The sequence below is a fragment of the Pholis gunnellus genome, assembly GCF_910591455.1.
Source record: "Pholis gunnellus genome assembly, chromosome: 11".
Lineage (NCBI taxonomy): Eukaryota > Metazoa > Chordata > Actinopteri > Perciformes > Pholidae > Pholis > Pholis gunnellus.
The window spans coordinates 20,782,918-20,795,932 of NC_136538.1; the positions used below are offsets into that span (position 1 = coordinate 20,782,918).

Consider the following 13,015-nt stretch of genomic DNA (forward strand, 5'->3'; position numbering starts at 1 on the left):
CAGGCTTTTTGATTTCCTCCTCTTTCTAAGGCTTTGTTCGTCGCGTTGTGTCTCTTCTTTATTGGGGGCTGCTCGGGTGATGTAATCCCTGCTTGTTTTTAATAACATTTTCTATGCACCGGAATTCATCAGTATGCATCACGCTGGTCTAATAAAGGGGCACTTTCAAATTCAATAAAGTCTAATTTCCTCTCTCTCACTGTTTGGCTCAGCCTCTCTGCCTCTCTGCTCTTCTCTTCCCTCGCTCTATCTCACCTGCTGAATTAAATGTGCTTTTGTTCATTTTTTGGCACGAACGTGAAACGCCAAAACCTGCCAAAGCATCGAAACTTTTTTTTTAAAGTCGTACACTTTGATCCATTGCAGTAATCGGGCCTCTCTTGTGTCTCAGGGTCGAACTCGTGGCAGGTGGTGTCCGCTGAAGGCGCCGTGGTCCAGGGAGGTTACGGCCACAGCAGCGTGTACGATGAGGCCAGCGGCTGCGTGTTTGTCCACGGGGGATACAAGGCGCTCAGCAACAACAAATACGGCCTGGTGGACCACATGTACCGCTACCACGTCCACACGAAAACATGGTGAGGGCACAGAATAATGTCGACACCTATTGACACCTGCCAAAATGCAAATTGCACTGATGTCCATCAAGACCTTATCAGCTGCCTGCATCGCTGTGTAAAAAGCCAGTCATCCATTATCTGAACCGCTTATCCTCTCTGGGGTTGCAGAGAGCCGGAACTAATCCCATGATGCACTAGGTCAGAAGCAGGGTGCATTCTGGGCAGGTCGCCAGTCTTTTCAGCGCTGACACATAGTTTGACAAATGCATGGACACCTTTTAAGTTACTGTAATACTGTTGTTTTTTATTCATACTGCAGTACATTTGTGCACGCAGGACGATGGAAACAATTCAAACAAACGTGCAATGATAACGGTTATAATACTAGTAATTCCGTTTTTATATTGTTATGAATTGCCACCGTACAAAGGTAGAAGAAATGGGCGCGCTTGCGTCAGAAAGAGGAGAGGAGGGTGAGAATAGACGGACCTGACAGGAGGCCTGACCTCAGGTGACCCCCGGCAGATGGATTCGTGAAAGAGGACGCTCGACTCTGTCAGTCTCTCCTCTTCACTCTCTTCACGGTCACATGTGCGCTCGCCAACATGCTACCTGCTGGCTCTCACTTTCCACATGGAATTTGTCTCCGGAGTCGGGTGTCACTTGACTCTTCAAATTCCCAGACCGAAGCATTAGCGGGTGTTCTAGTTATTCCATACGGCTACAGCTCAATGTCCGAGGGATGTGACTTCTCTCTGTATGCTTTCTTGATTAATTGAATCCTCTGGTGATGATCTGTGAAAGGTGGCTCTGAGGTCGACGGGTTGCTTGTGTCAAAATGAGCCAAAACATCCAGAGTAACTATTAAAACAATGAATAATATGGACAAGAATAGTTTTGTAATGGTCCATCTTTTAACTTGTCATAGTGTTTGTTAAAACACAAATGATGAGCATTTCTTCATTTATCTAACTCAGTCTTTCCTGTGTGTTCAGCAGTGAATGGGCTCCGTGTGTTCCCTTTAACAACTGTCAAATATCAAAGTCTCTGAAGGAAAGTCAGAGTTGCTGCAGTAATTGAAGGAGCCACAGAAAGCCACCGCAGTTGGTCTCCAATATGTCACCTTTGACCTCAAAGACAGAAAGGTCACACGCAGCACACTAAGACCTCCCACCATGTTTGTGTTGAGGGTTTCTGTACGTGTGTGTGTGTGTGTGTGTGTGTGTGGGCTGCTCCCATGAAAGAACAGTTGGTATGAAGGGCAGCCACCACAGGCCAGGTCACGCATCCAGACAGACGCCATCAATAACATGGCACCATGGACACACACACACACACACGCATAACTGTCAAATTAACACTTTCCTAAAATGTCTCACTCTGCTGAGTTGCACTCTTTTCTCTGTGTGTTTGTTTCTACCTGTGTGTGTGTGTGTGTGTGTGTGTGTGTGCAGGCTGATCCTCGGGGAGAGTGGTGTGGCGCGGTACCTCCACTCTGCGGTGCTTCTGAGCGGCACAGTCCTGGTTTTCGGGGGAAACACTCACAATGACACGTCGCTGAGCAACGGAGCCAAGTGCTTCTCTGCTGACTTCCTGGCGTACGATATAGGTAAGAACAAGTACAAAGATAATAACACACAGACACGGCGGCTGGTACGACAGTATAATTGTAACAAATATTAGGCTAACAGTCATATATATATATATATATATATAGCTCCATGTGCTCATATTGAAACTGTTCTCAAGGACTTGTCCCAGTCTGTAAACCCCTTGTACTGAACTCCTCCTTTTGCACGTTCGCGTGGAGCGTCCGCCATATTGAATTCCATCCCAAACCAAGTAGAGGGAAGTAGAAGTGGGTTATAAAATCCTCCAACGACATCTATTCTCCAAGTGTACATCAATGCTGACTTAGCCAGCTGCCCCGACCGCATGCAACCCCGTTCTGTGTTCGGCATGGTAGACACATGTAGTTCTGTGCGACTACAAGCATTTACTCTTCAACTGCTCAAACTGAGATATTTAATATTGTCATACACACATAAAGTTCAAATGAATACATTGTATTTAGGATCAAACGTACCCTTGTCTATAGGAAACGGTAGACATGTTTATTTGATTGTAAAGTGTTGGATATTTATAGAGACTGTTGCAAAAATCAAGCATCTCATAAACCTCAGAGGTATAAACAAAAAACAGACATTTTCTCCATAGATTCAGGTTGCCGCTCCCGAAAGATGCTGATATGAAACCATGGTTATAAAATGTTACAACAATGCGTGTTTTTAACAGAGAGAGCTAATTTGTCCCGAGGCCTGTAGCTGTATTTATACCCAACACCTTAAAGGTGCATCATTCAGCTGTGAGTGGCTACAAACGAGGTAGGAAGGTGTTTGGAAACTGGGCCAGAGAGTTTTGTTTACTGGGAAGTAGTTTCTTTATCCAATATATTGACTATATTTATAGTTCTGGGCAATACAGAAAAGAAAAATCACAATATCTTTGACAACATATCTTTTTAGATATTGTGACTTTTAATATATAATCAATAGTTATGTGGACATAATGACTCAGTGGGTAATAATAGATCAGCTACAACAGTCTGGTTGGAAAAATAAATTCACTTCACTGTTATGCAACCTTTTAAAACCAAGCAAAGACAAAACCTCCCATATAATAATATCCAAAATCTAAGACGATATCTAATCTCATATCATGGTATTGATATAATACTGATATATTGCCCAGCCCTATTCTGAATATGTATTTGGTTGCGATGAAAACAGTCTTCTACTCACGATGACCCTCTGAGAAAAACGATTTTATTTGCTCCTGTTAGTCATTCACAGTTTTTACTACTGATTCTACTTTGTGAATCAGAACTTTGCAGCAGCATCGTTTGATGAAAGGCCCTTAATGGTGCATACTGTATGTATGGAGCGAGGGTCAACAACAAGAGAGAGAGAGAGGCCTACAGAAGCAGATCCCCAAAGAACAAACAAGATCATATAAAAGACAGAAGAGTCCGTGAAGGGGGGAGACCAGGATAGTGTGAGGATGCAGAGGCTGCGGGATAGGTAGAGAGTATGGATGATTAAGGATCCCATTACAAGCTACCCAGTCGCACCATGGAGCAGATGGCATGAGGATGTTTCCAGCCCTCGACAGGGACAAAGAAATGGAGGGATGAAGGGACCTTCGGGAGAGGAGAAGAGGGATTACACCAACGCTTCGCAGGAGAGAAACAACAGGAAGCATGGAGATTATTAACAAGAGGGAAGACACAAGCAGAGATGAAGGAAAGATGGATGTGTGCGCATGGAGAAAGGTGCTGTAGTGCAGAGTGACACCAAGCGGGAGGAGGACAAAGAGAAACACAGGAGTGGAAGCAGGCGGTCGAGCAGAAGCTCGGCGGGTGAAGTTGCCATGTCCTTGTTACATTGTCGGGAAGTTGTTCAATTAATTGTGTTCTATAATGAACTTAACTCGCGAGCGACTAACTCGATTTTTTTTCCAGAGCTTTCAGTCGTGACCAAAGTTCAAAACTTAGGCAATGTGCTCAGCTCCGTTAGGTGATGTGAGGAAACTCACTTAACTTTAGGATGTGATTATAAAAGCAGCTGCAGATTTACACATTTTTATATTCAGAATAAAAATAACATAATCATATAGCTACATGATTAATTCTGTTTGTCGGGCATTGTCATGCTGGTCCCAATCCGTCGGCCCTCCCCCTCATTATTTTATATCCCTCTGCTGTAAATTGTCTAATAAAGGGGGAAACGCCAGAGAGGATATTGGTGGAATAAGGCAGTGAATGAGAAGAAGCAATAAGAAGAAATAAGACAGCAGAGCATTGAGGAAGGAGAGAGGGATATACATGGAGCGGGAGAGAAATAAAGAGTAAATGAAGGAGGGATTTAGGGAGAGAGAAGGAAGCACCGACTCTGAATGAGGCACGCCAGGATAAACCAGGTAATAAGCATGTGAATAGAAGACTAAATCAAAGGTAATGAACAATAAAGCGTTTGTTTACAGAGTCTTAGAGAAGTTGGAAACGAGTGTTGACAACTGTCTTTTATTTTCTTCACCCCATATGTGTGTATCCACATGTCCCTCAGCTCTGCGCAGACACACCCCTGACTTTATAGATATCATTTATTCATTACTGCTCATAGCTGCAGATCTGCACGACTTTATTGTCCACTATCCTCCTCTTTACTTCACCGCAGAGACGCAGGAGAGAGGGAGCGTAGTGACGGCCGAAAGAGGAAAAAAACTAAAGGAAAGGAGATGAGGGGAGCGTGAGTTGGAGGAAGATGCTTCAGTGAGAAGTGGTGTGTTTAAGCAATTTAGGGCAAAACAAAGTCTGGACTGTAACGGGCAACTGACTGTTCCTGCATATTTGAAAATGTTTGCTGTTTTGGTAACACTTTCTATGACGCCACATAAACATATTTATAAGGAGTTATATCCCGCTTTGTAGCACTGCATGATTTATAGTTTTAAGCACTCATAAATATTCACAATGCTTTATAACAATAATCATCCCTACTTTATAAAGCAAGGATCATAGTGTATAACAATTCCATAGTTGTAATATTTAATATAATTTTTAATCCAATTATAATATTTTTGTAATGCATTGTAGTCACTGTTGTAATGTATTATACGTTACTCCAAGTGGTCATTTAAGTAAACATGTAACTGAGTCTATGCAAGAACATTTTTGTGGTCATTAAAGCAAACAATGATCACTTTGAGTAACTTATAATTCATTCTAACATTGATTTTAATGTGTTACAACAATGTAAATTATAATACATGATCCTTGCCAAAAATAATCTAAAAACCAGTCAGTGACCAACAATTATGAAGTATTATGATACTTGACCTTATAAGTCATTACAAAATTCTTCATAATGTGTTATGATTATTGTTATGAATCATTGTGAATACAAATGAGTGTGTAACCCTCTTAGAATCTGCAGTACAACAGAAATAAGGTTATATTAAAATGACATTAAAGACTTAAATTATCTGCTGGGTTACATCACAAAATAGAAAATAATCCTAAAAGTAAAGATATTAGGGCTCAAATTCTCTACCTGGTTACAAGTGATCATAACCATAGTTATACAGTGTTTATAACACATAAGTACCTGTTGACACCGTTCGCTATACCAACAAGTACAAAATGCACTGTCGGTAACTTCCCTCTGGAATAATACATGTAAGCATTTTACAACCTCACACAGTCAATCAGCAGGGCGACATCATTCATCAGCACCTACCAGCCTATGAAATCACCTCGGCCTCTGGGGCGGCCATGTTCCTGCCACGGTGCAGCTGACCTGTGTTGATCATCGGGCAGTCAGTGTTACATCCACGCTCGGTTCCTTACTTTCTTTTCTCGACGAGGTTCGGCACGTTCACCACAGCAGTCTGCAGTGCGCCAGTGGTTCAGCTCAGAAAGGACTTCTCTTTCCGTGGTGCTGCTAAACAGTCTCCTATGACCCCAGAGGGGGGATGATGTGGAGTTAAACTCATCTGGTGAGGCAGTGTGGTGACTGTTTAACACACTGAGGGTTATGATGAGCTTAAGAGAGAGTTTAAACCTGAGCCAATACACAACACAACACATGTGTACCCGCTCCCCTGTTTTCTCTCTTTCATTTTGCTCTGCTTTTCTCTCATCCTCTGACAACTTTCAACTGCACCCAAAAAGGACAATTTAAGACGGCCATTAGAGTATTAAACCTTGTTTTAAGGTGCAATTCATGTTGATAGAGTTTTAGGATATTAAAGCCATGTTTCAGGTGCGTCACATGGCCAATTGCTTATTTTGTATATCTTCCCAATCTTTAATCGGCAAGACAAAAACGTCACTTAGTCATTAAAAGATAAATGATCTACCTTTGCTTTCAGAAGGGGGGGGGGGGGGGGGTCTTTTTGTGTGTGGGGGGGTGAATGGGGGAGCAGATTAATTGAGATGCAGCTTATCAGTATTACGTTAAAAACCTTCTGTTTTTGTTAGGCGCCTAGTTAAACTTGAAAGTATATACGGGCTTAAAACATAATGATGATATTTGATGATGGCCAGCATGCATCATTATGTCTCCAAAGTTGTTTCAGTTTGATACTTTATGTTAAACAGACTTGTTGCAATTTCTTTCATTCAGATACCCTGAGGTGAGATCCTCAAGGGACCCCTTGGAATATGGCCTCTCACTTTTACTGAACAAATTGGCTTTTTATTTGTTTGATACTTGCAAACTTGGCGATGCTTGCTTATCTTGCATATCATTTCATTTCCAGCCACTTCTCTGGAAAGCTTTTATCAGTATTTTGCAAATGTGATAACAGTAAACATTTCAGGAAAAGTGTTTGTAATTTGGTTCTTCACTTTTTATACGTTTTTTGGAAATAGTTTCGTAGTTCATCGTTTAGTGGAGTTCATGAGCCGCAGTTTAAAGTAGTAAAATGTACCTGTAATGTTCAATCACAGTGGACGCATTTTGTTTTTGTTTCTCTAAGTACTAGCCAGCAGTATATGCACATAGCCCTATCCCTGTCCAGGAAATAGACTGTTCCTTTCTCTGGAATTATTTTTAATCTTTTGGAGGAAATCAAGGAGCCCCTAACATATAAAGCTCATTCCTCCTGTAAAAAAAACCCATAATATCTTAATGAACAATCTGATTTCTCTTTTTTTTGCTTATTGTCCATCTGTTCTCCTCCCCTCGTCTCCTCTCCTCGTCTCCTCTCCTCTTCTGCCCTTGTCTCTCCATGAGATAATTAATTAGTTCCACCTGTGGAAGTCACTTCTTTCCGTCCCTTGTTTCGTCTTCATTTGCTCCTCACTGCGAGCGGAGAGGTTTTCAGCACTAATTTGTTTTTGTTTTGTCGCGCTAACCTTGGAGGGGGGGGGGGCGACGCAACGTTATTAGCTTCTCCTGCTCTTCTGCTGCCGCACATTAGATTCAGGTCGACACGGAAGGCACTTTTCATTTGGATTTAATTCTCCCTCTCACCCTCCAGCTTTCCCCCCCCCCCTCTCTCTCCCATCCTCCCCTCAACCCTGCCACCCTCACACGTCTAATTAGATTTGGGGGGGGAAAATGAACTCTGATTAAAAATGTGGTCCTCTCCAACTTGACACACCACAGGCAGACACCCACACCCTGTCTGCTGCACACAATCGCACACCTGACACGCACACACACACACACACACACACACACACACACACACACACACACACACACACACACACACACACACACACACATGGCACAGCCCGCTGAAGAGCCCAGAGCAGGCTGGGAGTTTGTTGGGAAGATGTTGGGAGCCGTGATATAAAGGATGAGCAAACAGTGGCTTCCGTTCAAGCCGCCGCCTCCTCCTCCTCCTCCTCCTCCTCCTCCTCCTCCCGCCCTTCTCCATCAGCTCCTCCATTAGTGCCGATCAGATCAGACGGTCAATCAGCCCAGCCCGCCTGCCTGCTTCGATCTGGTCTCATGATTTCTCTCTCAGTCCCACCATGCATTATTAACACCGATTTTCTCATATCCTGAGAGGAAATTAAAGTCTGTGTTGATGTGTGTGTTCGTGTGTGTGTGTGTGTGTGTGTGTGTGTGTGTGTGTTGCTGATAGGTATCTGTTGAGACTGCAGTTCTTTTGGTGAACAATTTGGCAGTTTGAATCTCAGGGTGGTTGTAAATGTGTGTGTGTGTCAAGGAAAGCCAGAGGATGAGATCAAAAGTCACTGAAGCTGTTATCTCTTTCTTTTTCTTTTTTTAAATTGAGAGCTAGACGTTTATAGCTGTGGTTGGAGGTTGGAAGTCAGGTGTGGTGTTTTTTACTTCACCATCGCAACAGGGCTCTTGATTCGCTTGAAGCGACCAGAAGCCGCATGTTGTTTTCTTATATTTTAACAAACGGCAACATGTTACAAGCAGAAACACTGCATAGCTGCAGTCACAGAAAGGCCCAATGCTTTGTTCTAGTCAGACCTTTAAAAGTAAATACAGCGCATGTAACATACACGGATGGATGTCTGAACTGCACAGCCCCAGGGGCCCAAAGTGTCGGCCCCTGGGGACACCAACATATTAACAACAACTTTGAAAAGAGCCAAAACAACCACAAAGAGATACAAAATCACAAAGAGATGTGTAACGACTACAAAGACCCAAAACAAGAACAAAAAGAGGCTTAATAACTGCAAAGCCCGAGTGTCTTGCTTCTATGTAGAAAGTGTAGGGGCCTTTTTGCATATCTGTGCCCAGGGGCCCATTGTCTCATAATCAGCCCATGCACTATTGCAGACATAATGTTAATACTTGATGATTCTGCAAACTCTGCATCATGCTCAATGAAACCATTACTCAAAGACTCAAGGATCATTTATTGTCATTACGTAACACCGGGATGCACAATGAACTTCAGTTGTTGCCCATTTTCAACACTTCGAACGCACGACTGACAAAACAAAACAAAGACAGTAGTGCATTCCTGTAGTGCATTTTCTAAATTTGCGTCACAAGTAACCACTGAGCATCGAGATGTAAACACAGAGCCCACCTCCTCTCGTCACACCGGAGTCCAGCGCTCGGTCCTGCGGTCAACGATGGAGGCAGGTCTCCGTGAAGATGTTGGTTCAACAGTCACCGGCCTCCCGCTGCTTTCATCCCGTCTTCTTTTCCTGTGACTCTGGCTGGTTGGTCGTCCGTGGGCGGTGATCGTCTCGAAGTCTGTCGCACTTAATCCGATCCTCACGCTTCCTTTTCAGATGTTGATGAATGTATTCTGTCACGGGCCATTAGTGATACACATAAAAAAAAGACAAAAATGTAACATTCAATGTTGGAAATCACTGAAAGTGAGTCACTTCTATGATGTCTGCTCATGAAAACAACGGGTTCAGGCTGAGGGAATATTGTGGTTATGGTGAATAAATGGTTAAAGGAAAAGATCGTGTTACAATTTTAGAAAAGCAGATATTGACTGTTGGAATGTGACAGGATGGAAACTCTGGTTTATCACAAAATACCCCCCCAATGCCTCCACACTTATCAGCAGTATTGAAACTTATTTAAAAACGGTGCCAAGTGCCAGGAGGGAAAAGCCTTTAAAGCATTTTAGCACCATGTACTCCAGAGGGGCTTTAGCTGTCACACGGCAGCACACCTAAGCACAGGTGAGAATTGGATTTGGGGCCTTGCAGGTTTTAGCTGACAAAACATCAGTGTTAGCGAAAGATCTAGGAATAGATTCCACCACGGCATCACAGATTCAAATCTCCTGACTGACTTGAAAAAGTCAACTTTTAATTGCAAGTTGTAAAGCAGGATATTAACCATTTTATAGCTTCTTCACAGCCGTATTATCCAACATTCTTTATTGTCGAGGCAATCAACCTTTGAAGCCTGGTTCTGTCTGAATTACTATATCTAGTAAAAGTAAAAGTTTGACATTTTTGAAGATTTCCCTGAGTTCAGTCTTTCAGGCATCACTTCCTAGCGTTTGCTACAGGTGTCAACTGTTTCACTCAACTCTCAACTCAACTTTATTTCTAATAGCAGCTTTCATGCTATCATGCAGCCCAAAGTGCTTCACCGAGCAAGATTAAACCAGCACAGAAGAGAAAAAAATCAATCAATCAAAGAAATTTGAAAGAATAAAAATTGGGAACAAATGCCCAGGCTTCAGTTCAGCTTGATTGCATTAGCGTCACTGCAATTAATATGTTGGTACGACTGACCTTTAACCCCCTGCTAGTGATGACCCCCCCCCCCCCACCACCACCACCATTTGTCCTCTGCCGTGTCCCTCGCTCTCAAACAAGCGCTCCTAATTAGCACACCGCTGAACGAGGTCATTAGCAACCTGGCGTCACCGAGTCGCCGACTCTACCGGCTCTCCGTGTCTACATTCAGGGAGGGCTCGCCTGGCTAAATGGCACATTTACACGTACGCACCGCAGACACACAGACATTTCCATATGAATGTAATGGGAGCACGTAGGGGTCTTTAAAACATCAGAGAGTTGTAAAAGCCAAATAGTAAAATACACAGAGCTTATAGCTTCAATTATAACTCGAGAGAGAGAGGTACTTTGTGATGATATTTGGTGGTGTGAAGTGTTTTTATGAAGTCATCTCCCAGATTATCGCCCCCTATCTTCTCCATATCACCATCATTTAACGTGGAAAGGTTAAGATAATGAGCGCTTGTACCTTGGGATGGAATTAAAGGAGGGGGTTGAATTGTGGGTCACCCTCCTCTACGGTCTTTTGTCTCACAAGCAATAACTTAAGTGCTCCTAATTCCAACGGAGATGGGGGGAATGATGTGTCTCGTCATAATACATCTAGGTTTAATGCTACAGTATCCAGTGCTGTTTTATACAAAAGCGCGCTTCCAACACAGCACATATCCAGTGGTTCTTATCAAGAGTTCAATCTGCATTAGTGTACTATTATCTACACTAACCGTTTAACCACAGTAGCCAAAAGACTTTTATAAACACAGCCAGTAGACCTAATATCATGATCTTTACTTTGTCATTTTCTTGTATTGTAACACCTCGGAGTGCATTACCTCTCCCTGAATAAACAGGTTGTTATTTGCATACAATGCTCTTTTTCGCTGTTTCTTGTATCGAACTGAAAGCAGTTTCACATTTTAGACACGCAAAGATAATATCTTGTATTTAGACACTTGTGTTCATGTTTATGCTTCTCTCTCTTCAGCTTGTGATGAGTGGACCGTCCTCCCCAGACCGGGGCTGCACCGGGACGCCAACCGGTTTGGACACTCCGCCGTGGTTAGCAACGGGTGAGCTCCGTCCTTCCACACTAACCTTCCGTAGTTCATCACTGCCAAACTCCATGTGGAAAACACTATAGAATACCTGAGTACAGCAGCATGTTTGAATTGGCTCGAGATTTATTGCTTTGCTATGAAAGACACTTTAGCAGTGTACTTACCAACGCTGCCGCTCAAATCTGGGTAAAATCTGTTCAATAATCCGCTAAACCTCTCAATTATATAGATGCAAATGAAACGCATCTACTCGCGATGCATTATTTCCTGCACATTTTTACATTTCCTTGAAGTCTTCCTGCAGTGTCCTCTAAGTTTTGGAAGCACTGAGAGTCTCGGGTTGACTTTCTTCTCTGCCGTTCTCTTTGTAAGGTTGTGGTTTTGTTGTGTCAATTGTTTATGGATTGATCTCCTTATCTCAATGCTAAATTTAGTTTCCAGTTTACACTTCTCTTGTCACTTCACCCTCTGCTGACTTCTCTGAAGCTCACTGTTCAGAAACTCTTGGGCTGTGTCTCTGCCACCGCACCTCTATATGTGGATGTTTCTCCTGCTTCACTCTCTCACTAAAACTTTCTTTGTATTATTTATGTATAGATACAATGTACACTCTGTATTTCGCTTCAGTAAATCGAGTATTCTTTGCATACCGATCCCATTTTTGAGTCTGTATCTCTGTATTTGCCCGATCTTCATTCACTCCAATTCCTCCATCCTCGTGCTGTGGTTTCTATAAGAATCTGAATTGCTGCATTGATAGTAAACCTGCATCAGCTGCTGTTGATGCAACCTGCACTCTTCAGTCAATGTTTCTCTTGTGGTCATGAAGCTTCTTAACCTCACGGCTCAGTGTAGATAACCTGACATTCCAGAGGATTCTCAGAGCTTCTGTGTAGTCTGCTAACCTTTTTCCTTGTTTTTTTAACAACATTGGTGAACATAAGATCCTTAGAATAAGATTGTACAGGACTTTTTATAGGCAGGTAAAATACCAATAATAAAACAATAATTGATTCAAACTCTTCGTTGAATTTAAAGCATTTGCTCAAAGAGTTCCATCACGATGCGGAGTGACTTTTTGCTGAACTCAGAAATAATGGTCTGACCCTTTAACACCATTTATCCACCAGAAAGTCAGCTTTAAGCGCAAAAATGTCAGCTTTGAACTTCAAAAAAGCCAGCTTCAAACTGAAGCGATTTTTCCCCCCGAAAAACCAAAGTTCAGCTTTATCTTTGAAAGGTTCTCCTGCTGCTGTCTTAACATTTCTTCATCTCTGCAGGCATTTCTTGTCTCTTTAAGACGAATACTATCTCGCTGTAATGTTCGCTACGCTGCCTCCTTCTACGTATGTGCAGGTTTCTGTTGCTCTCGTGATTCCGTGTAATTCTTTCTGTCTCGTCTTCAGCTCCATGTTCATCTTTGGAGGTTTTTCGGGCCTCCTTCTGAACGATGTGCTGGCCTACACCCCTCCGTCCTGCCAGGCCTTTTCTAACCCGGCTTTGTGTGCTGCTGCTGGGCCGGGCCTTCGCTGCCAATGGGTCAAAAGTAGATGTGTCCCCTGGGAGCCAAAAGCCCCCGAGCACAGTTTTCCTGCTCCTTTCTGCCCCGTGAGACCTGGTAGGTA

General features: G+C 42.9%; 1 protein-coding gene across 1 annotated transcript in view; it reads left to right on the top strand.

The window, feature by feature from the left end:
- The window catches only part of atrnl1a (attractin-like 1a), a gene marked incomplete at both ends in the record, with an annotated part of 208,612 nt that overhangs the window by 43,799 nt on the left and 151,798 nt on the right, over positions 1-13,015 (top strand). Inside the window, 4 exons of the mRNA XM_079168380.1 lie at positions 392-575; positions 2,012-2,166; positions 11,318-11,402; positions 12,797-13,008. Coding sequence (XP_079024506.1) covers positions 392-575; positions 2,012-2,166; positions 11,318-11,402; positions 12,797-13,008 — 636 coding nt within the window. The remainder of the gene's footprint in view (positions 1-391; positions 576-2,011; positions 2,167-11,317; positions 11,403-12,796; positions 13,009-13,015) is intronic.